Below are 25,672 nucleotides of genomic sequence, written 5' to 3' on the forward strand. Positions count from 1 at the left end.
GCCCTGTATGAGCACTAACAGCAGACAGAGGACCGTGTCCTGCAGCAGCCAGCCCTGTATGAGAGCACTAACAGCAGACAGAGGACCGTGTCCTGCAGCAGCTGCCCTGTATGAGAGCACTAACAGCAGACAGAGGACCGTGTCCTGCAGCAGCCAGCCCTGTATGAGAGCACTAACAGCAGACAGAGGACCGTGTCCTGCAGCAGCCAGCCCTGTATGAGAGCACTAACAGCAGACAGAGGACCGTGTCCTGCAGCAGCTGCCCTGTATGAGAGCACTAACAGCAGACAGAGGACCGTGTCCTGCAGCAGCCAGCCCTGTATGAGAGCACTAACAGCAGACAGAGGACCGTGTCCTGCAGCAGCCAGCCCTGTATGAGAGCACTAACAGCAGACAGAGGACCGTGTCCTGCAGCAGCCAGCCCTGTATGAGAGCACTAACAGCAGACAGAGGACCGTGTCCTGCAGCAGCCAGCCCTGTATGAGCACTAACAGCAGAGGACCGTGTCCTGCAGCAGCCAGCCCTGTATGAGCACTAACAGCAGACAGAGGACCGTGTCCTGCAGCAGCCAGCCCTGTATGAGCACTAACAGCAGACAGAGGACCGTGTCCTGCAGCAGCCAGCCCTGTATGAGCACTAACAGCAGACAGAGGACCGTGTCCTGCAGCAGCCAGCCCTGTATGAGCACTAACAGCAGACAGAGGACCGTGTCCTGCAGCAGCCAGCCCTGTATGAGCACTAACAGCAGAGGACCGTGTCCTGCAGCAGCCAGCCCTGTATGAGCACTAACAGCAGACAGAGGACCGTGTCCTGCAGCAGCCAGCCCTGTATGAGCACTAACAGCAGAGGACCGTGTCCTGCAGCAGCCAGCCCTGTATGAGCACTAACAGCAGACAGAGGACCGTGTCCTGCAGCAGCCAGCCCTGTATAGAAGCGCTAACAGCAGACGGATGCCCGTGTCCCGCCATGAATCCGCCCCTTCCTGTTCCACGCTCTCGCCGGTTTCTCGCCTTTTGTTCCCTTGTTATCTGTCGAGCTCCTCCCCGTTCTCCGGAAATTCCCGAGCGCTGAAGCTTCGCTTTGTTTTCCTCTCCCGGAATAGCTGCCTACGCTCCGCCCTTTATTCCGGAAACAGTCGAAGCAGTTAGGTAAGTGTGGCGCTGGAGCCTCATTTTCCTGCCGGAGACCGTGAGGCGCGGAGACTGCGAGTGTGGGCAGGCGAGCTCAGCTCACAGGCCGGAGCTGTGCGGAGGGCGTCATCATGTCCGACTTCGACGAGTTTGAGCGTCAGCTGAACGAGAACAAGCAAGGTGAGCGCTGAGGAGCGAGTGCGGCCTGCACGGCACGAGGTGTGCGCGGCAATGTAGGCCGCGACAGATGGAGGCGCCGGAGATGGGCGGTCTGAGGGCCACGCTGCAGCGGATTTCCCGCCGGGGCTGAGGGCCTACCCCAGATCTCTGCTCATTAGTGGGTGGCGGCCATTGCCCCTCTGTGCACCTGAGACTCGTGTATTGCCGGGGTTGGTGTACCAGTGGCGGCTCGGTGGCCTCCTCACGTGAGCTGCCTGTTTTCGCCCCTTAGCTGATTACTTGTAGGGGGGCAGCCCTCCTGCCCAGTGTGGCCTGTGCGCCATTCAGTCCCTGTTACTCTCCGCTTTTTCCAGCCTCCAGAGAGAATGAATAAACTGGTGGGGTGTCCCAGGCTCCATCAGCAGGCTGCCTAGGGAGCAATGCTTGCTCTGCTAATTGTGGTGGGTGCTGGGGATCTATATGGCCACTGGACCACATCCTGGGTAAGGCCACTGATCACACGTGCTCATCCCAGCCACACATTGGACTGCATTTACATGATTTTGTTACTTTCCTCTTTTTTTTTCTTTTTTTTTCTTGCTGCAATTTTGGAACAGCACAGTAAAACAGTTTTTGCTGTGATTGCAGCAAAAAACATCTTATAACTGCATCCTGAATTAATAATAATAATCTTTATATAGCGCCAACATATTCCGCAGCACTTTACAACAGTTTCAAAACACAAGTCATAAGTAACAACGCTAACAATACAATAATTGAAGCAAAATAAGACGAAATAAGACGACCCTGCTCATGAGAGCTTACAATCTACAATGAGGTGAGGGAGATACAAAGTACAGGTGTGTATTTACAATGAAGGTCCAGCCATCTTGAGGGAGAGAACAATGGATGTAGATAGTGAATGGGCTACACAAGCACACTTACACAGAGAATTACTTTGATCAGTGAACGTGATAGGCCGCTCTGAACAAGTGTGTTTTGAGGGAGCGCCTAAAACTATGCAAATTGTGGATAGTCCTGATTTCTTGGAGTAGAGCATTCCAGAGGATAGGAGCAGCACGGGAGAAGTCTTGGAGTCGGGAGTGGGAGGTACGGATTAGTGTAGAGGTTAGTCGAAAGTAGTTTGCAGAGCGCAGCGATCGGCTAGGCCGATAGACAGAAATGAGAGAAGAAATGTAAGGGGATGCTGCACTGTGGAGAGCTTTGTGGGTGAGAACAAGTACTTTGAATTGTATCCTATAATGAATGGGCAGCCAATGTAAGGACTGGCGAAGAGCGGATGCGTCCGAGTACCGATTAGCCAGATGGACGATCCTGGCCGCTGCATTAAGTATGGACTGGAGGGGGGATAGTCGAGTGACGGGGAGGCCAATTAATAGAGCATTGCAGTAATCCAGGCGGGAGTGGATCAATGCAACAGTGAGGGTTTTTGTTGTTTCCATAGTGAGAAAAGGGCGGATTCTAGAGATGTTCTTTAGGTGTAAGCGGCAAGAGCGGGCAAGAGATTGTATATGGGATGTGAAGGAGAGATTGGTGTCAAACAAGACACCCAGACAGCGTGCCTGCTGCCGGGGTGTTATTGTGGTACCATCCACGGAGAGGGAAATGTCAGATTTAGGGAGGTTAGTAGACGTTCAGTTTTAGAGAGGTTGAGTTTCAGATAGAGAGTGGACATGATATTGGAGACTGCGGACAGACAGTCACTGGCGTTCTGTAGTACAGCGGGGGTGAGGTCGGGGGAAGATGTGTATAGTTGTGTGTCATCAGCATAAAGATGGTACTGAAAGCCAAATCTGCTGATGGTCTGTCCAATTGGGGCTGTGTAGAGAGAGAAAAGAAGGGGACCAAGGACTGAGCCCTGAGGTACCCCAACAGCAAGAGGAAGAGGAGATGACGTGGAGCCAGAGAACAAAACACTGAAGGAGCGGTCAGAGAGATAGGAAGAGAACCAGGAGAGAGCAGTGTCCTTAATGCCTAGTGATTGGAGCCTAGAGAGTAGGAGATGGTGGTCAACAGTATCGAAAGCTGCAGATAGGTCAAGAAGAATGAGCAGAGAGTGGTCACCGTTACGTTTTGCTGTCAGAAGGTCATTGGTCACTTTGATGAGTGCAGTTTCAGTCGAATGTAAGGGGCGGAAGCCAGACTGTGAAGGGTCTAGAAGGGAGTGAGTGGAGAGGTAACGGGTAAGGCGGGAGTAAACTAGGCGTTCCAAAAGTTTAGAGATGAAGGGGAGATTGGAGACTGGTCTGTAGTTGTTTGTGCAGGATGGGTCGAGAGCAGGTTTCTTTAGTAATGGAGTAACAATGGCGTGTTTGAAGGAGGATGGGAAAATGCCCGAGGGGAGGGAGAGATTAAAGATTGTAGTTAGGTGGGCTGTGACGACTGGAGAGAGAGACTGGAGAAGATGTGAGGGCATGGGGTCGGTAGTGCATGTGGTCGGACGAGAAGAAGAGAGGAGTCTGGAGACTTCTTCTGTGATGGGATCAAATGTGGAAAGTGAGCCAGGGGAGATGCAGGAAGGGATGGGAGTCACAGCACTTGGTGGTTGGGAGCAGATTTCTTGACGGATATTATCTATTTTTTCTGTAAAGTGGGAGGCCAGGTCATCATCACAAATGTCTGTGATAGGGGCTTGTGCTTTTGGCCTGAGGAGGGAGTGAAAAGTGTCAAAAAGTTTCTTGGGGTTGCTGGCTAGTGAGGAGATCAGGGTGGTGAAGTAGGTCTGTTTGGTGAGGTGAAGGGCAGCGTTATAGGTTAACATAAATTTGAAGTGGATGAAGTCTTCTGGTGTGCGGGTTTTTCTCCATAGGTGTTCAGCACTCCTGGAGCATCGCTGGAGAAGTTGAGTTTGCGATGTGAGCCAGGGCTGTTTTACTCTGTGTTTGGAGGTTCTGAGGGTGAGGGGAGCTACTTGGTCAAGGGTGCTTCTAAGAGTGTCATTGTAGTGATGAACAGCCAGATTAGGACAGGAAAGAGAGGAGATTGGGGACAGTGATGAGTGTAGGGAATCTGAAAGTGTCTGAGGGTTAACGGCTTGTAGATTTCTGAATGTGTGATAGGTAGGAGTGTGCTGGGGTGGATGAGGATTTGTGAGCGTGAAGGAGAGAATGTTGTGGTCAGAAAGTGGAAGCGGTGAGTTATTTAGGTGGGAGATTGCACAGAGCCGGCAGAAGACCAGATCAAGGGTGTTACCGTCCTTATGTGTCTCAGAGATTGAATGCTGCGAGAGGCCTAGAGAGGTGGTTAGTGATAGAAGCTGGGAAGCAGATGTGGAAGTAGGGCTGTTAATGGGGATGTTGTAGTCTCCCAGGATGAGGGTTGGTAGTTCTGAGGACATGAAGTGCGGCAGCCAGGCTGAAAAGTGGTCAAGGAAGTGGGTGGGTGAGCCTGGGGGCCGGTATATGACCGCTATCCTGAGGGAGAGGGGACGGAAGAGCCTGATGGTATGGACCTCAAAAGAAGGGAATAAGAGTGATGGAACTGGGGGGATGACCTGGAAAGTGCATTGTGGGGACAGGAGTATGCCGACTCCACCACCATGACTGTTTGTGGGTCTCGGGGAGTGAGAGAATTGTAAGCCACCGTAGGAAATGGCAGCAGGAGAGACAGTGTCAGAATCCTGAATCCAGGTTTCAGTGAGGGCCAACAGATTAAGAGAGTTGTTCAGAAAGTAGTTGTGTAGGAAAGGAAGCTTGTTACAAGCAGACCGTGGATTCCAGAGGGAACAATTAAAAGATGTAGATGAGGGAGAGCAAGTAATGTTAATAAGATTATTATGGTTTCGATATGAGGTAGGGTAGGGGTTGAGGTTGGGGGAGATGTCCCCTGAAATCAGTAGGAGTAGGAAGATAAAGAGCAGATAGTTGTTGGAATTGTAAGTGGGGTTTTTTCTGTGATGTGTTTGGGCAAGATGGGCTGAGGTTTCTCAGGAAGGTGAGCACTCCGTGGGAGCTGTACATGGGAAAGGGAAGTATAGAGGGGCTGATGTGAATGAGTCGTGATGGAGGGGGGATGGGGTGGTGAATGTGGATGGCAAGGGAACACGTTACCTGACTCCTGCCCTGACTAACTGCCATGTATAACTGCCGTTTTGCTGGATGCTTAGCTTCTGTGATGCTTTGCTTGCGTGCTTGCTGTACCCCACACTGTGTGCTTCCCCTTAGCAACTACTACATATATAGGCCACACTACAGGGTCAGGAGAGAGGGATTGTGGGAGCTGGTTGGGTATAATTTGGCAGCTGGGGCCAGCACACTAGGGGATGGTTAGATGATCAAAGGCACTAGACCAAGATGTGTCAATATGCTATAGCATGAATTAGTTTCATTAGAACAATTGCCCTCTTTTAGATGTTTGTTTCTAGTTGCAATTTGGTTTAAAGGGAATCTGTCACCCCTTTTTTTTGCATATCAGCTGCAGCCACCGCCATCAGGGGCTTATATACAGCATTCTGTAATGCTGTAGATAAGCCCCCGATGTAACCTGAAAGATAAGAAAAACGATTTAGATTATACTCACCCCGGGGTCCGGTCCGATGGGTGTCCGGCGCATCCCAGCTTCTAGCGATAATGTTCTCTTCTTTGATTCCCATCGCGGCTCCGGCGCAGGCGTACTTTATCTGCCCTGTTGAGGGCAGAGCAGAGTACTGCAGTGCACAGGCGCCAGGAAAGGTCAGAAAGGTCCTGCGCACTGCAGTGCTCTGCCCTCAACAGGGCAGATAAAGTACGCCTGCGCCGGAGCCGCGATGGGAAGCAAAGAGAACATCCATCGCTAGAAACTGGGAGGCGCCGGACCGCGACACCCATCGGACTGTACCCCGGGGTGAGTATAATCTAAATGGTTTTTCTTGTCTTTCAGGTTACATTTGGGGGGGGGGGATTGTCTATAGTATTACAGAATAGTGTAGATAAGCCCCTGATGGCGGTGGCTGCAGCTCATAGTCGAAAAAATGTGACAGATTCCCTTTAACCACCTTAGTGAGGATATGTTCCCACAGGCAGAAACTGGCAGCGCTTTGGATGCAGCACATGTCCGCTCCAACCAAAGCGCTGCTGGCTTTTGTATGCCGGTGATTCCGCATGTGTTCATTGAACCGTGTGGAATCAACACGTCCCGTTACATTGTACGGGTGACTTTATCTTGCGGAGACTAAGCGTCTCCACATGATACATAGACATGCTGCTCTCCACATGATACATAGACATGCTGCTCTCCACATGATACATAGACATGCTGCTCTCCACATGATACATAGACATGCTGCTGCTCCACATGATACATAGACATGCTGCGGTCTGCAAAGACGCACCGTATGTGCGTATACGCAGGGAAGCCGGAGGCGTCCTACTCTGTGCACGCGTAGTGGAGATGGGCGGTCATGAAGGGGTTAATCAAAGCCAAAAAAGCCTGTGTTCTTCTGCCACCTCTCCTGGTGTCTGGCATCAGCTTCCACACTCATGTTGTGACAGCAACTAATCTATGGCTCTTGGTGGGGCACTATCTACCAATGCAAAGCTGCTGAGCTCCCTGGCGCCCCACACGGTTGACGTCAGTGCTGCAGCCAGCGCCAGACACAAGGAACAGTGGTGAAGATTGGTGGATCTGGGGAAGGTCTGTACAGGGCGGTCTGTTTTCATTACACTAGGGGATAAATAACTTTAACTGGACGATTTTTTTCAGTTGGTAATAGCTTTTGTTGTAAGCGGGAGAAGTGAAAGTGCTGGGATACTTGTTGCGTAGACTGAGCGTCTCCGCAAGATAGACATGCTGCGGTCTTGAAAGACGCGCCGCATGTCCAGTTATGCAGGGCTGCATAAAATCCCCCTCCATTGTGCTGTAACATCTGGAAGCTGCAGGTTGGACGCTGCGGCTGAACGCAGCTTCCAATCTGCAGCAAATACTGAAGGATTATGCCCTGTGGAAAAATACCCTAAGGGCCCTGTCACACGTAGTGATCTCATTAGCGAGATCGCTGCTGAGTCACAAGTTTTGTGACACAACAGCGATCTCACCAGAGAGATCGCTGTGTGTGACAGCGATCAGCGACCGCCCCCCCTGCCGGTATCGCTGATGGCTGTAGGAAACCACTGGACATTTCTTTTGTCGCTGGTCTCCCGCTGGCCAGCGCGCATAGCTGCGTGTGACAGGCGGGAGACCAGTGATTTGCTGGTAACTAACGTACACATCGGGTATCCAAGGGACATGCGTCCCTTAGATACCCGATGTGTACGTTAGTTACCAGCGCGCTGATGCAGGGAGCTGGAAACTAACGTACAAATCGGGTATCTAAGGGACGCACGTTCCTTGGATACCCGATGTGCACGTTAGCTACCAGCTCCCTGCATCAGCGCGCTGGTAACTAACGAACACAGTGACACCGCGCGCTCGGCATCGCTGTGCTGATCGCTGGTGAAGTTGTCTGTGTAACAGCTCACCAGCGATCACATAGCGACTCACCAGCGATCCTGACACGTTGATATTGTTGTCAGGATCGCTGGTGAGTCGCTATGTGTGACTCCAGCTTTAGAGTAGTTTATGCATTTTTGCCAGTCCAAATAAGTGTGTTCTAAAAAGTGGAATAGAAGTGTTCCTCTAGCTATATTGGACAACTTGTACAATGCAGGCGTGTGTGCAAGTTTTGTAATCCTCATTACATTACATAGCAGACTTTGCTTCTAGATAGCATAGACTGGTAGCAAGCAGCACTGCCATCTGCTCATATCAATGCACTAGAAGACAGAGCCTTACATTTATATGTGCAGGTGTATGTTCATCAGTATGTATAAATTGAATTGTAGAGCCCAGCTCCTGCAAAGTCAAACAAAAAGGTAACTCTTCACTTTGTCAGACCGAGTTTAAGAGCAAATACCGTGTTCCAAACACGTCTGGTCAAGAGACTGTCTTTTGCACATTTCTACTTATTTTACTGGCTCATCACAAAAATTTAAATGATTTTATAATGTCGTAAATATTTTTGACTTCGCTGGAGCTAGATCTTCACTTCATACACATTGGCTCCATGTCGGGCAGAGACAAAATCCTGTGCTCCACATATGGAACCTATGAAGTTCTTTACAAGGGTGAGCTGAATTCTTTGCTTATTTACTGTATATTCATCAAACCCATTAGTTCACACCAGTCCTTGATGACGTGGCATGCTGGAGTCAGTTGCTCCTGATTCACTAGGGAAATCAAAGGGAATGTTATTTTTATTTTTGTCCATCTTGTTTGATACAGCACAGAGTGTCGGCACGTGGAAGGCACTCTGCGCTTCCCATCCCTGCACATGGAAGTATTAATGTTAATATTTTTTTTAAACATTACCTTTTTTTTAAATTGTAAAAATCTGAAAAATAAGAAGGTTTAATATTTTCTGTCAGAAAAGTTTAAAATACATAAGACCTTTCCAGACAGGGCACGTATCACCCTCACATTGAATATATGGGATTAATTGGGGCTAAGGGAGAGCGAAACGAACTATAACTGGGGAAGTGAGAGCTGACACATCACCCCCTATTGAAGTAGGGGGTTTCCTGCAGTGATCAAGTAATTACCACATGAGCTTTGCTCTGTTAAAAGGACCACAAGCCTCAGATTAATTTTCACAAAGATGGGGAAATACACTTCCCAGTCATAAGCTTCTTCTGATCAAAGTACAGATCCTCAAACGTTTCGGAGTTGGTGGTCACTCAGTGATGAATATTGGGGTTTCCATCTTTCTGATATTTATGGGAGATATATTTTTGGCGTCATAGTGAAGGGACAAACAACTTTCCCTCGCATTACTGTAAGACCATTTTAACCCCTCCAACTTAATAACTGACTGGAGCTATCCATGCCCAGTTTCATCTGTTTAGATAGGTATAATTGTGATAAGGAACATGACGTTAATATCTACAACCTGGGACCGCTAGGGGCGAAGATATCCTTAGTTACAAAAGGAGGAGTCGTATTCCAACATATATCACATGGTATGTCAGCCATCAATCAGTACAAATCTGGTTAAGAGACACACCTTTGTTTCTATCCAGGATTTGACACCATGTCATTATCATAAAAATGCATGAGGTGCTTTATGTGTAACCATTGAATGCTGTTTACTCCTTTCAGGTGTGTCTCTTTACCAGATTTGTACTGATTGGTTGCTGACATACCATGTGATATGTTTCTCTATATGTACCACTGTGTGTACCTTTATAACCATGATTAAGGCTTCTTAAGTTGCAGCATGTTGGTTAGTGTGCCCGCTGGTGGTTCAATCATCATTGCATTTTTAATTTTTAAATAAAAGTTTTTCTTGGATTCTACTATGTTTGTCTCGCTGGAAAACCACTCCTCCTTTTGAAGCTCTGCCTCCTCTGGCCTTTCCGTGCGAGACTCCCTGCCTGCATCCTGACAATGTTATGACCGGATATTCTCTCTATTCTCCTATCCTTAAAGTTAGGGATCTCATAAAATTCTGAATGGCCTAGCAGATCCTACGACCAGCCCCCGTATGAGCTCACCATGGGGAGGTATGTGGGCGTAACCTTGATCTAACAAAAAGCAGAGATTTTTTTTTTTTTTTTTGTCAGTCCTGGAAGCTCCAGCTTGCTGTGGGTTCTGTCAATTTTCCTAAGGAGTATCTCCCTCCTCTAACCTGAGTAATTTCTGTGACGTCAGGTTTAGTGATTTTCTTCTATCCTTTTCATTCTATGCAATTGTATATATGCTGTATATCCTTAATAGTGACAGAAACACATAAAAGGTTTAAAGGCCCCTTCCCTTCACCAGCCACCAGTGTTTTTCCTGTCCCTGTCGGGACAAACTCATGTGAGGAAGCTTACGCTACTTTCACACATCAGTTTTTTGCCCTCAGGCAGGATCCGGGTATTTTTAGAAAAAACGGATCCGGCATAAATTTTGGAGAACTGTAGAAACAGATCCGTTTTTCTGCCGGATCCATCTAGCAGGTTATATCTGTTTCCTGGGGGCTGGCCAGTTGGATCTGAGCATGCGCAGACTTAAAAAAAACGGATCCGGTGGCTGGATCCGTCTTTTTCTGGATCCGGCGCATTCCGGCGCCCATAGACTTTCATTGTGGCAAAAAGCCGGATGCGTCGGATCCGGCGCTTCCAGCTTTTTCGCCGGAGACAAAAAACGTTACAGTAGCCGTTTTTCCCAGACGCCGGAATGAGACAAGTAGCCGGATCCGGCAAAAAACGGATGAAACGCAATGTCATCCGGCGCTAATGCAAGTCAATGGGGAAAAACTGGATCCGGCATTGCATTTTGCCGGATCCGGTTTTTAAAAAAAAAAAAAGCCGGATTGCGCCTGACGGCGAAAAACTGATGTGTGAAAGAGGCCTTAGGGAGCTTAAAGGGAACCTGTTGGCAGAATTGTGCACAGTAACATTCAGTGTCCGGTCGGCGCCATTATATGGATTAAAGGGATACCTGGGGCTGAAATCCGTCTTGTGGTTGTTGTTTATTCCTTTCAGTTTTGAGTTAATGATTGTGCTCAGAGGTGGGCCTATGAGAGGGGGTCTTCAGGTGGTGCTCTGCTTAGGTATTCATCGGTATGGCTTCTGACAGGTCACTGATCCCTACGCTGTCTGTATGTTACTGTACACAATCCTGCTGACAGGTTCCCTTTAAGGATCGGATACCTTCCTGTTGAGTAGGAGCTCCTGATGTCGGGCACGAGGATCGAGAGGGGTCCTTGCATCTCTCTCCTTCCTGCTTAGAGTCCAGAGACCGACACCCCACTGATCAAGGGGTCTCTCAGCTTGTCCAGTAGAGAAGAGGCTCCTAGGATGAGCCACTTCCCCCTCAGGGGACTCTCGGTTCACACTGTCCATCCCTGCGTGCTGCTCATGCGCGCTGAAGATAACGGCGTGCACGGCATTTCCGGTTACAGAGTGGATGACGCCCAGACCTATAGTATCCTGCGTGCAAGCGATGACCGCACTTCTGGGATTTGAAAAAGAAGGTGCCAAACCCTAATTAAAGGGGAATTGCCTTTTGACGAAGCAGATGGAAGACATCTGAGAAAATGCTATTTAATGGATTTTCAGAGGGCAGGTGAGGTTACCAGTGCATTTAGACAGTCACCCATGGAGGGACAAACCACTGACCTTTCTGATACCCCTGCTGAACCTTTGGTACAAGTGAGTTTTCTGGATGGTGTTTTTCTTGCACTTAGGCTGGTTTTACACTTACCACATTTTTTTGCAGCATGTTTTTGCGGGCCTTATCGCCGCATTTTTTGTGGTGTACTGCTATAACGGGCTGCAAAAAAGTTTGCGGATCGCCTTTTTTTTTTTCCAATACTATGGAAATAGTATTGGAAAAAAAGGCGTTCCCCAAAACTAAGTGATGGCAGGCCGCCAAGACAAACTTCTGTTTGTTTTTGCTGCCGCATTGATTTTATCACAGCCACAAAAATGGCCGTACGGCACACTGTGCACCATGAAATTTTTGCGGGCCGATTTTGCGGCCCCATAGAAATATCTATTGGGGCCGTAAAATCGTCCCGCAACAATATGGTAAGTGTAAAAGCAGCCTAAATTGCATATGCCATAAGTTGTACAATATATTATACATGTCTTTGTGCCCTCTTATAGGATAAGAATATTAAAAATCTATTGCACCATCTGCACCTAAGAAAGAGTAAGAGATGTTCCACGTGCAATATGAAACTACCTGAGACATATGGGGAAACGACTATGCCCAGAATGTATGGCCAAGGTAGTGAAGGAGGGAACATTACTCCTTTATGACTGACTTGAGGGTCATAATAATAGAAGAGGTCCACAATTGTCACAAGGCTAGTTTGCCTGCATTCCTCCCAGATAGCTCCTAGATAAAAAAAAAAAAAAAAGGCCACGGTGAGATAGGGAACCAAGGTCAGAGGAGGAGGAATTGTCATATTATTCTGACCCTGAACAGGAGGAGGGGAAAGTAGTTATCCCTTCTCTTCCAGAAGATAAAAAGAAATATATTTTCTTGTGATAGGACATGGATATGCGGTTATCGGCTGTGAGGAAAAAAATAAAAAGTTGAGGATGCTAACCAACCCCCCTCAATTCAGGATGAGATGTTTGTATTCCCTGGTAAACACATGAGAGATATACACACGTGGTCAAAATTGTTGATACCCCTCATTTAATGAGAGCAAAACCCACAATGGTCACAGAATTAACTTGATTCTGACAAAAGTACTAATAAATCAAAAATCTATGAAAATGAACAAATGAAAGTCAAACATTGCTTTTCAACCATGTTTCCACAGAATATTTAAATAACTCATGAAATAGGCCTGGACAGAAATGATGATACCCTTAACTTAATATTTTGTTGCACAGCCTTTTGAGGCAATCACTGCATTCAAACGATTCCTGTAACTGTCAATAAGACTTCTGCACCTCTCGACAGGTATTCTGGCCCACTCCTCAATAGCAAACTGCTCCAGTTATCTTGTGTTTGAAGGCTGCCTTTTCCAGACGGCATGTTTCAGCTGTTTCCAAAGATGCTCAATATAGAATCATAGAATCATAGAATCGTAGAGTTGGAAGGGACCTCCTGGGCCATCTGGTCCAACCCCCTGCTCAAAGCAGGATTCGCTAAATCATCCCAGTCAGATGTCTGTCCAGCCTCTGTTTGAGGACTTCCATTGAAGGAGAACTCACCACTTCTCGTGGCAGCCTGTTCCACTCATTGATCACTCTAACTGTCAAAAAGTTTTTTCTAATATCTAATCTGTGTCTCTTCCCATTCAGTTTCATCCCATTGCTTCTAGTCTTTCCTTGTGCAAATGAGAATAGATAGGCCTCTTCAGAATAGTCCAATGTGTTCCTCTTAGCCATTCTTGGGTGTTTTGAGCTGTGTGTTTTGGGTCATTATCCTGTTGCAAGACCCTTGACCTGCTACTGAGACCAAGCTTTCTGACACTGGGCAGCATATTTCGCTCTAGAATCCCTTGATAGTCTTGAGATTTCCTTGTACCCTGCACAGATTCCAGATGCAGCAAAGCTAGCCCCATAACATAACAGAGCCTCCTCCATATTTCACAGTAGGGAGAGTGTTCTTTTCTTGATATGCTTCATTCTTCCGCCTGTGATCATTGAGCTGATGTGCCTTGCCAAAATTTCCATTTTTGTCATCTGTCCATAGGACATTCTCCCAGAAGCTTTGTGGCGTTCCAACATGTAGTTTGGCAAATACCAGTCTGCCTTTTTTTTTTTTTTTTTTCTTTTTCTTCAACAATAGTGTCTTCCTTGGTCGTCTCCCATGAAGTCCACTTTGGCTCATACAATTACGGATGATGCGATCTGACACTGATCCTTGAGCTTGAAGTTCACCTTTAATCTGTTTAGAAGTTTTTCTGGGCTCTTTTGTTACCATTCGTATTATCCGTCTCTTTGATTTGTCATCAATTTTCCTCCTGCGGCCATGTCCAGGAAGGATGGATACCAGTCCCAGGAGCTTAAATTTCTGAATAATATGTGCAATTGTAGTCACAGGAACATCAATCTGCTTGGAGATGGTCTTATAACTTTTACCTTTAACATGTTTGTCTATAATTTTTTCTAATCCCCTGAGACAACTTTCCTTCGCTTCCTCTGGTCCATGTTGAGTGTGATACACACCATGTCCTCAAACAGCACAGTGAGTATCTGTAGCCCTCTATACAGGCCCACTCACTGATTCCAGGACTGCAGACACCTGTGATGCTAATTAGTGGGCACACTGCGATTTAACATGTCCCTTTTGTCACATTATTTTTAGGGGTACCATCATTTCTGTCCAGGCCTATTTAATGAGTTTTATTTTTTTAATTCTGTGGAAGCATGGTTGAAAATCAATGTCTGACTCTCATGTGTTCATTTTCATAGATTTTTTATTTACTTTTGTCTGATCCAAGTTATTTCTGTGACCATTGTGGGTTTTTCTGTCATTAAATGAGGGGTACCAAAAATTTTGACCACGTGTAATTCTAAAGGATTGGGAAGATGTGGAAAAGAAGTTGGTCATTCCAAGAAGCGTCAAATCGGAGATAAAATTATGGGAAGAAATTCCAAAGATAGATATCCGTATGGCTAGAATAGCCAAAAAGAAGTCTCTCCCATTTAAGGATTCATTATGCTGGAAGGATTCTATGGACAGAAATTCAGGTGGTGTTCTTAAGAGAACTTGGGATGCCTCTGTGGTAATAATTAGGGCTAATGTAATGGCTGCTTAAGTGGCAAGATACATGAATCTATGGATAGAGGAGATGGAAGGTCATCTTAGAAAGAAGACATCCAGAGATGAAATCCTGTAATCCATTCCATTACTCAAAATGGTAACAGGATTTATGGCTGACGGCTGTGCAGATGATATCAGATTTGCCACATGAAATGGGGCACTCTCCAACACTGTAAGGCTAGTATATGGCTTAAAGGGGGTTTTACACTAAGCGATATCGCTAGCAATATCGCTAAAACGTCACTGGTTTTGTGACGTTATAGCGATATTGCTAGCGATATCGCTATGTGTGATACTTACCAGCGACCGGCTCCCCCGCTGTCCATCGCTGATCGCGCGAGAATGTCCGGCTCCATTTCTCGTCGGGCGCTTCCTGCTGAGACTTCCTGCTGTGACGACGAGCGACGCTGGAGGCGGGCGGGAGGACGCAGGATCGCTGTGTGTGAATGGTAAGTATCGTGCGCTGCGTCGCTGCTGAATCGCTGTGAGGTCTTTCTGTATGAAAGCTCACTAGCGATCATTTAGCGATGCACCAGCGATCCTGACCGGGTGGGATCGCTGGTCGGATCGCTGGTGCATCGCTAAATGTAAAAGGGCCTTAAGACATGGTCAGGAGATATCCACTCTAAGGGTATGTGCACACGCTGCGGTTTTGGCCCTGCAGAACTGCAGCAGTTCCGCAGACATAGTACTTCACCATGTTAGCCTATGGTTTTTCAAAACCGCAGTGCTCACGCTGCGGTTTTTTACCTGCGGAAAAGCTGCGGTTTTTTTTCCGCAGCATGTCAATTGTTTCTGCGGATTCTGCTGCGGTTTCACACCTTTAACATAGTAGAGGTGTGAAACCGCAGGGCAAAACCGTAGGCCAAACCGCAGGTCACTTTACCTGCGGTTTTACCTGCGTTTCCGCGGGAAAAAACCCGCAGCAGAATCCGCAGCGTGTGCACTCACCCTAAGAACAAGCTGTGTTCCTTTCCAGTCTATTTGGTTCTGTGCTGGACGAGATTATAGAAGAATACTCAGATGACAAGAAAGTATTTCTAGAAATCTAAGGCTGTGTGTCCATGTGGATTTGCCTGCAGAAATTTTTTTGCGTGGATATTCTGCCTCTCTTGGCAGAAAACACAGTTGAAATTGCGTGCAGATTTTCATGCGTATTTGTAAGCTACATCATTTTTTTTTTTTTTTTTAATTTATCTATCTATCTTAATTGTAAGGCAAGAGATCCCACTTATTAAACCTGACAGGGCACACCTGTGAAGTGAACACCATTTCCGGTGACTACCTCTTGAAGCTCATCAAGAGAATGCCAAGAGTGTGCAAAGCAGAAATCAAAGCAAAAGGTGGCTACTTTGAAGAACCTAGAATATAAGACATATTTTAAGTTGTTTCACACTTTTTTGTTAATTATATAATTCCACATGTGTTAATTCATAGTTTTGATGCCTTCAGAGTGAATCTACAATTTTCATAAGCATGAAAATAATGAAAACTCTTTGAATGAGAAGGTGTGTCCAAACTTTTGGTCTGTACTGTGTGTATGTGTATGTGTGTGTATATATATATATATATATATATATATATATATATATATATATATATATATATATATATATATATATATATTATAAAATTCCTTGTTCAACCTTTTACTTTCTTTTTTCTTTTTTTCTTCTCATTGAAGACCATAATATCATTACATACCACGTTCAAATATAATTAAATGTTTGCACACAAAACAAATGTAAGTGAATATAGTGAGATTTGATGTGTGTATGTAATACCGAGCCTGAGGTTTATTAATGAACAGGTGTCAACCAGATACCCTAATTAATAAAACAGTACACTAAAAGAGTTAAAGACGCACACACTCTGCGTGAAACGCAATATCTGTTTATTTATAAAAAAAAAAAAAAAAGTGCCGGCTCCACGTAATTTTCAGAACCACCAGAGGGAAAGCTAATGTTAGTATTCTGACAATGAGCCAATAGCCATAAAGGTTCCCAGACTATTAATATCAGCGCACAGATGTTTGCTTAGCTTTTACTAGTTATTTACAGGGGAACCCCAGAAAAATTTGACATGGGGTTCCCCTATAAAATCGAACCAGTAAAGGCTAGGCAGACAGCTGTGGGCTGAAGGGGCCATGGATATTGGCATCCCCCCAGGCTAAAAACATCAGCTCTCAGCCACCCCAGAAATAGCGCATCTTATAGATGTGCTGATTCTAGCACTTAGGCTGAGTTCACATGTGGCGTTTTTTTCGCGTTTCCGCTGAGTTCACATGTGGCGGTTTTTTCGCGTTTCCGCGATTTTGCCGCGAAAAATAAGCATCCCATGCATTCCTATGGGATTCCGCAATGCTGTGCTAATGCTGCGGTTGTTACCGCGGCAGAATCGCTTCGCGGTAAAAACCGCAGCATGCTCATTAATTTGCGGAATCGCGGCGATCCCGCACCCATAGGAATGCATTGTTCCGCTTACTTCCCGCATGTGGCTGTGCACAACATGCGGAAAGTAAGCAGAACAATTGCGGATGGTACCCACTGTCCGGAGGAGAGGAGACTGTCCTCCGGGCTTTGGGTACCATATCCCTGTAAAAAAATAGAATTTAAAAATAAATATTGTTATTCTCACCCTCCGACGTCCCGCGCAGTCTTCCCGCTTCTCTTCACGCTCTCGTTCCCAGTAGTCCTTTGCGAAAATGCCCGAGATGGCGTCCGTTCTCGCGAGATCGCGAAGTCTCGCGGTCATTCGCGCGACGTCGCGATCCCGCGAGAACGGACGTCATCGCGGGCATTTTCGCAAAGGATTGCTGGGAACGGATGCGCGGGACGTCGGAAGGTAAGAATAACACCATTTTTTATTTTTTTTACATCCTATCTTTTACTACTGATGCCGCATAGGCGGCCTCAGTAGTAAAAAGTTGGTCACACTCGTCAAACACTGTTTGACGAGTGTGACCAACCTGTCAATCAGTTCTCCAAGCGATGCTACAGATCGCTTGGAAAACGCTAGCATTCTGCAAGCTAATTATGCTTGCAAAATGCTAGTTTTTCCGCGGGAAAATCGCGGGAATTTAAAATGCGATTTTCCCGCAGACTGGAATTCCGGAATTCTCGCGGTAATTTCCACGAGAGTTCCGGTACGTGTGCACGTAGCCTTAGCCTCGCTCTTTCCACTTGCCCTGTAGTGGTGGCAAGTGGGGTTGATGTCACCTTTGTATTGTCCGGTGACATCAAGCCCACGGCTAATGGAGAAGCGTCTATAAGACACCATTACTAATCCAATAGTTATATGGTAAAGGCACAGCCAGAATAAAGTCCTTTATTAATCTTTATTAACCATACTTACGAACGCCTAATCCCCGACTTCCTCGTCTCCTGCAACAAAAATAAAATATACCAAAAAATAATACTCCCTGTCCGTTGTAGTCCATTTACCGAGTGTCCCATGACATGGGAGATGTGACTGCTCTACCCAGCCTTCGGTGACACTGACAGGAGGTAATATCTCACAAAGTCTATCAATGCACTGCCGTGAGAGTTCACCGGAGTTCACAGCTCCGGTGTTCTCACTTTATGGCACTACTGCTGTGTGAGAACTTTCCCACACAGCAGTGCCGTAAGTGACAGCACGGAGCTGATACACTGACAGGAGATAATTGCTCCTGCAGGGTATCGCCGGCAGCCAGGTAGAGCGGTCACATCTCTCTCTACACGTGAAATTGCCGTGGGACACTCAGATTACCTGGACTACGGCGGACAATGGAGTATATGTTGGTTTATTTTATATTATTTCTAGGAGACGAGGGTGTCGGGGATTTGTTGTGAGGTGAGTGTAATGGGTTTTTATTTTCAAGTGAATATGTATGTAACTTTACTATCTTTTTTTTTTTTTTTAACTGTGGCACAGGCGCCGGCAGATGATACTACTCTCCCATCAGCGGCACCTGCTGTCACTGTTATCAGTGACACCAGACATAGCCGGATGGGAGTAGAAGTTTCATAGGCCCAAGCCTGCTTCACCGCTGCAAGTCACAGTCAGCTGCGGAATCACGCTGACATTTGACAGCATGATCGCGCAGCGCTGTGACCGACCATACCGGCGGTAGCGTTACAGCACACGCCCACAGACACCCGCAGACAGATATGCACATATTCTCCGCCCACACGCTTTTCCTCCTGGCATCATTTCCTTTTCTGTAGTGTTTTTGCCAGCACATCTGCAGCAAATCCGCAAACATTTTTACACCTGCGGTTTTGACTGACTTAACGGAAGTCAATGGGTGCAGAAAAGCTGCGAATCGGTGCGGATTTTTCTGCAGCATGTGCACACCGATTCTGGATTCCTATTAACATTGTTTGAGCTATACTTTGCGGATTTGGTGCAATTCCGCGTGGAAAAATGCTGCGGATCCGCAAAAAAATCTGCAACATGTGCACATAGCCTAAAAGAGTATCATCCTCTCGTAGATCTTTCCCATCAGAGACCAGAGTACACTACACTGTGTTCCAAATTATTATGCAAAAAGAGTTTAGGAGTGATAAGGTTAGAATTTTTTTGTTTGTCATTTAAACTCATTGATGGTGAGGTGTCAGGGCTCTTTATATCACTGAAAGCAATTGCAGATACCCGTGCAAATTAGTTTGGCAGGTGTGTCCAAATGAAGGCAAGACTACTTAAGAAGGCTGTTCCACATTATTAAGCAGCCTACATTTTTTTGCCAAAATGGGAAAGAAAAAGGATGTGTCGGCTGCTGAGAAGCAGCAAATTGTGGAGTATTTAGGTCAAGGCATGACTACAATCAACATTGCCAAGACACTTCATCGTGATCATCGCACAATCAAGAAGTATGTAGCTGATTCCCAGCACACACGTGTGCGTGCTGATAAGGAAAAATTGAGGACTCTTTCCAACAGGCAATTGCGTCAGGTTAAAAGAGCAGCTGCAAAAATGCCTTGTCATAGCAGCAAACAAGATTTTGAAGCTGCTGGTGTCTCCAACGTCCCCCGAACAACAAGATGCAGGGTCCTTCAGAGGTTTGCAGCTGTGCATAAGCCATCCTGTCGACCACCTCTATCCACTGCACACAAGCAGAAACGGCTCCAGTGGGCCAAACGAGACATGAAGACTGACTTCCAAACTGTTTTATTCACCGATGAGTGCCGTGCAACGCTCGATGGTCCAGATGGATGGAGTGGAGGATGGCTGGTTGATGGACACCCCATGAAAACACGGCTAAGGTGCCAACAAGGAGGAGGTGGAGTAATATTTTGGGCTGGAATCATGGGGAGAGAGATTGTCGGCCCCTTTAGGATCCCTGAAGGGGTAAAGATAAACTCCATAATCTATGTGGAGCTTCTAAAACAGCACTTCCTGCCATGGTTCAAGAGGAAGAACCGTGCTTTCCGCAGCAAGATCATTTTCATGCATGATAATGCACCGTCTCATGCTGCAAATAACACATCTGCATCTCTGGCTGCTATGGGAGGACAAACTTATGGTGTGGCCACCATCTTCCCCTGACCTCAACCCCATTGAGAACCTCTGGCGCATCATCAAAAGGAGTGTCTCTGATGGTGGGAGGCAGTTCACATCTAAGCAACAGCTCTGGGAGGGTATTCTGTCCACATGCAAAACAATTGAAGCACAAACCATCCAAAAACTGACAAATTCAATGGATGAGAGAGTTCAGAAGCTTCTTTTGAACAAGGGGTCCTATGTGCAAATGTAACATCACCTAGAATAAAGTTTTGACTTGAAAACTGTTTGATTTCATTTTGTAATAAGCTGATAATGCTTATAATTTCGCAATTGACCATTTTTTTGTTCAAAATAAAAAGGTTGAAAACTCTGCTGTGCATAATAATTTGGAACATGCATTTTGAGTGTTTCTTATTTTTAAAAATATACTGTTTTCATAGGCAGTTTGTTCAAAAACATTGCAATTATACTAGAATAGTAGATGACTGGAAACTAACAATGACTGCAATTCATATAGGTAATTTAGAGAAAATATGAGGGAATATTTTTTGCATAATAATTTGGAACACGTTGTAGTAAAGGGAAGACATTTGGATAGAGATCTACCCAAAGGGAGGCAGGGTAAGGAATACCTTTCCCATTCGAAAAAGCTGTGCAGGGAGACAATGACGCCAAAAAATATTGCAAAAAGACTCCCAATACTTTCTCAAGGCCTGGTTAGAGTTATCCAGAAACATGTGTATACACCAAACAATAGTGGCGCCGGACCAGGTCAGAGGCCCAGCACCTGCACACTGCAGTACTCTGCCCTCAACAGGGCAGAGCAGTGCGACGGGAAGCAAAGAGGACGTCATAGCTAGAAAATGGGAGGCGCCGGACCGCGACACCCATCGGACCCAGACGGCCCCTGGGTGAGTATAATCTTAACTCCTTTTTTTTATCTTTCAGGTTACATCTGGGGCTTGTCTACAGCATTACAGAATGCTGTAGATAAGCCTCTGATGGCGGTGGCCGCATTTTATATGCCAAAAAATAGGTGACAGATTCCCTTTAAGTGGTGAAAAAAGTACCAAAGTTTGTTTTTAAAAATCATTTTTCATGATCTGTAGCTGCGTGAGGGCTTATTTTTTGCGTGCTGAGCTTACGTTTTTATTACCATTTTGGTGGAGATGCATTCTTTTGATCACCCGTTATTAGATTTTAATGCAATGTTGTGACAGCGCAAAAAAAAAAACGTAATTCTGGCGTTTGGAAATTTTTCTCGTTATGTCGTTTAGCGATTGGGTTAGTTTCTTTATATTGATCTGGCAATGAATGCGGCGCTAACAAATTTTTTTGTGTTTTAATGGAGCAAGAGAGGGTTGTTTGACTTTTTTTTTTTTTTTTTTTTTTTTTACTTTTTGCATGCTTCAATAGTCTCCATGGAGACTAGAAGCAACACTTGTCTGATCGGCTCTGCTAGATACAGGTGATAATCAGATCGCCTGTATGTAGCAGAATTGCTGACTTCTATGATCGCCAACCACTGGACGGCGCTCATAGCAGTCTGGCAGTGACAACCATAGAGGTCTGCAGGAGACCTCTGGTTGTCATGCCAACCCATTGGTGAGCTGCAATCACGTGACTGGTCACTGATGAGCAGATTTCCAGCGCGTTTGCTGGAAGCGCATGTTAAATGCCACTGTCAAACTGCATGTAACAGGTTAATATTCACGGGTGGATCACTATTCCACCCGCGGCTGTTTTGGGCACGTCAGCTGTACAAAACAGCTGACATGTGCCGGGAAAAATGTGGGCTAGCGCTGGAGCCCGCATCAAAGGAAGAGAGTACCTTGGCGTGCGTTTACGCCCGATGTTGGAAATGGGTGCCGGACAGCAGATCTCGGTGTGCGCAATGTGCATACGCACACAATTTTCTCCCAGAAGAAGACGTCGGTGGCCCGGAGGACTTCACGTGGCGTTGCAGGGACACCGATAGGTACCAGTGGATTATCGGGGACCCAATTTCTGTCTCCTCTGACTTTTTTTGTTTTTTCTTTTGCGGTTGCTGTTTATACCATTAATAACGGAGATTGCAACACTGGAGTTGGTAAAAACTGACCCGAATCGTTTTCTCTGGGGTATCCGCCACCCCTGGTAGTTGAGACCCTGGAGAAATTCCGACGCTGGGGGGCGCTATACACTTATTTCTCAGCGCTGTTCAAAAGCGACATTGAGGCATAAGTACTCTTAATTGCCACTGTTAAAAGGCGTATCGGCTGTCATTAAGGGGTTCTTCCAGCTATAGCGGCTTGTTAAGAAGCTATCAAAATTTAGGTGGTAAAAATAAACTTTTTCATTCCTGTCATCAGGGCTGTGGAGTCGGTAAGCCAAACCTGCGACTCCGACTCCTCAATTTCCCTTACACCGACTCCGACTCCAACTCCGACTCCGACTCCCACACATATTGCTTATATTTAAGTGAAAAATTTATTGTAGTACAATGTGAACCTCAGACATTTAATCATTTTTATGATCCAATAATCAAGATATTTAGATAGAACAGAATATATATTGGTGTACTACCCGGTTTTCATTCTTTTTGGTACAGATACGATATGGATAGACAGATATGGATAAATGGATAGATAGAGCAGATTTCTAATCTGCTTTTGCTATTGAAAACATTATCTATGAGCTCAAAAACCTTTCAGGTGATGCAGTTTTTTTAAAAAGATGATCAGCTTTTGCAGCTGAAAAACGTATCCTCAAAAAACACAGGAAAAACGCTGTGTGTGAATGTAGCCTTAGATCAGGAATATAACAGCCATTTACAGGACATTTCATAACTTTCCCAAACTCCTATGAAAAAATATTCAGCACATCCTGCATTGAATTACTGTACCCAATTTATTATATATTTTAGGAGTCGGTCCATTTTATACCGACTCCGACTCCACCAAAATGAGCACCGACTCCACGACTCCGACTCCACAGCCCTGCCTGTCATGCCTTTTTGCATTGATTCCTCAAAAAAAAAAAAAAAGCACCTGAAGGGTAAATGAAGTACCCGAAACCAATTTTCAATATGTTGAGGGGGTGTGGATTTTAAAATGTCACTTTTGGGGTGTTTCCAATATATATAGGACCCCCAAAGTCACTTCAAAACTGAACAGGTCCATTAAAAAATACGTTTCGTAAATTTCCTTGGCAAAAATAAAAAATTACTGCTACAATTTTAAGCCTTCTAAAAATGCTAACAAAATAAAACAACATTTTACAAATGGTGCTGACATAAGGCAGACATGAGGAAGATGTCATTTATTAATGTTTTTGTGTGGTATGGCTATCTGGATTAAAGGGATAATCATTCAAAATTCGGAAACTGCAATTTGTTAACATTTTTGTCAAATGTCTGATAAGTTTTGTATACACTTATTAAAATATCGACCTAAATTTACCGTTAAGAAAAATTACTGTCACGAAAAATCGATCTCAAAATAAATGGGATATGTTGAAGCATTCCAGAGTTATTACTACATTAAAGCTGGAGTCACACATAGCGACTCACCAGCGATCCTGACAACAATATCAATGTGTCAGGATCGCTGGTGAGTCGCTTTGTGATCGCTGGTGAGCTGTCACACAGACAGCGTCACCAGCGATCAGCACAGCGACGCCGAGCGCGCGGCGTCGCTGTGTTCGTTAGTTACCAGCGCGCTGATGCAGGGAGCTGGTAACTAACGTACTCATTGGGTATCCAAGGGACGTGCGTTCCTTAGATACCCGATGTGTAAGTTAGTTACCAGCAAATCACTGGTCTCCCGCCTGTCACACGCAGCTATGCGTGCTGGCCAGCGGGAGACCAGCGACAAAAGAAATGTCCAGTGGTTTCCTACAGCCATCAGCGATACCGGCAGGGGGGTCGGTCGCTGATCGCTGTCACACACAACGATCTCGCTGGTGAGATCGCTGTTGTGTCATAAAACTTGTGACTCAGCAGCGATCTCGCTAGCGAGATTGCTATGTGTGACGGGGCCCTAAGTGACATGTCAGATTTTTAAAAAAATGGCCCTGTATCTAATGAGTTAATACAATGGTCTCTAGTGTAGGAAAACAATCTGCTTTGGTCCTGCCTTGCAATCACTGTGATTGATTGGTTTGTGTGACAGATGGACCACAGATTATCCAGCACTGCTGGCTCCACTCTTCAGTGATGTCAGAGGAGATTGGCATCTACAGGCAAGCAATGTGTGCCTCTCTACAAACATGCTGCTACAAGAAGGAACTCCTTACAAGCCTCTTTCAATAGCAGCATGTAGAGAAGTTAACAGAGGGGCCTTCTAACGTCATTGTTACACTGGGATCATGTGGTCCATGGTAACTGGTGTCTTCCAGCTTGGATGGCCTTTTAGATGTGGCTCATGGCAGTGGTTAACAGACACACGATTTGTATGTATATCTGCCAAGCAATCAAAGTGAAAAATATTCCAGCTCCATAGTGGGACAAAAAGAAAAATCAGTAAAATTTAGACCTTTTTAATAAAACAAAATACCCTCAAATATTTGGGAAAAATGTCCCTGAAAGGCTGATTTTTTTATGTTAAAACAATAAACAAAGATCTGGCGTGGCTGCATATAGAGCAAAAAAACATTTATCCTGTATGGAGAAAAAAATAAAAAAAAGCAAAACAATGTCACGTTCACAATAAAACAAAATAGAACAAAAAGTGATCGTAAAGCTGTATATAAAAAGAGTGATCTTACTGAAAACCTCTTCTTGTCCAGCAAAAAAAAACATGTCCTCACATGGCTGTCACCAGAAAAGTAAAGAGCATACAGCTCAGAATATGGTGATGCAAAAAAGGTTTGGAAAATAAAGGTTTTAGTCTGCAAGAATATCATAAACGCACAATATAAATCTGTCTTACTTTTTTGAGTACAGTGAACAGCGTAAAAATAAACATTTTGTGACCTGCATTTTAATTCTGTGGCAGAGGTGCCTATAAAAAAAAAAAAAAAAAAAAATCAAAACCTTTTATTTACCCAAAAATGATACCAAGAAACACTACAACTCCTCCCACATATAAGCCCTCACTGAGGTCCAGCATCTGTTGGTGGAAAAAGTGTGGGTTTCATGTTGGGCTGAGTTTTGATGAGTGTGTTTCACGGTTTGCATACTGACCATAATGCCCTGACTGTGGGTCTCCAAACACAAGCTTATAGCCTCATACTGTAATACACATATGTTGTAAGTTTGGGTTTTGACACCCGTCAATTGAATCATTGTGGTCCACATATGGACAGTGAAATGTGCCTGTTTGAACCCAGGCTTTACTGGTAGCTCAAAGACTCTGCAACAGCGACATGTTGTCTAAAAACCAACCCAGAAAAATCTGAACTTCCAAATACCCCTCTTCCTTTTGAGCCCAACAATGTGCCTAAACCAGAGTTAACATTCACACAGAGGTCGCATTCTATGCTTTTTCTTTTGTTGCAGAATGGTAGTAATACTCCTCTTAGTATTTTGAGGAGCATTTTTTAGCCAAGGAGGCGTACATAACTTTCAATATCTATTATTTTATTTATTTTTATTTTTTCTTTACCATTTTGTCATGAAGAGACAGGAGCTAGCACTCTAACTGCCTTTATGTAAAATGGCAATGCAT

General features: G+C 45.3%; 1 protein-coding gene across 1 annotated transcript in view; it reads left to right on the top strand.

Annotated features, from left to right (window-relative positions):
* Positions 1-1,087: 1,087 nt before the first annotated feature.
* Positions 1,088-25,672, top strand: part of U2AF2 (U2 small nuclear RNA auxiliary factor 2) — a 129,060-nt gene continuing 104,475 nt past the window's right edge. The window contains exon 1 of the mRNA XM_073552114.1: positions 1,088-1,310. Coding sequence (XP_073408215.1) covers positions 1,262-1,310 — 49 coding nt within the window. The 5' untranslated portion in view covers positions 1,088-1,261. The remainder of the gene's footprint in view (positions 1,311-25,672) is intronic.

This window comes from Dendrobates tinctorius, unplaced genomic scaffold (genome assembly GCF_039654945.1).
Source record: "Dendrobates tinctorius isolate UK_male_01 unplaced genomic scaffold, ASM3965494v1 ptg000184l, whole genome shotgun sequence".
NCBI classification, from domain to species: domain Eukaryota; kingdom Metazoa; phylum Chordata; class Amphibia; order Anura; family Dendrobatidae; genus Dendrobates; species Dendrobates tinctorius.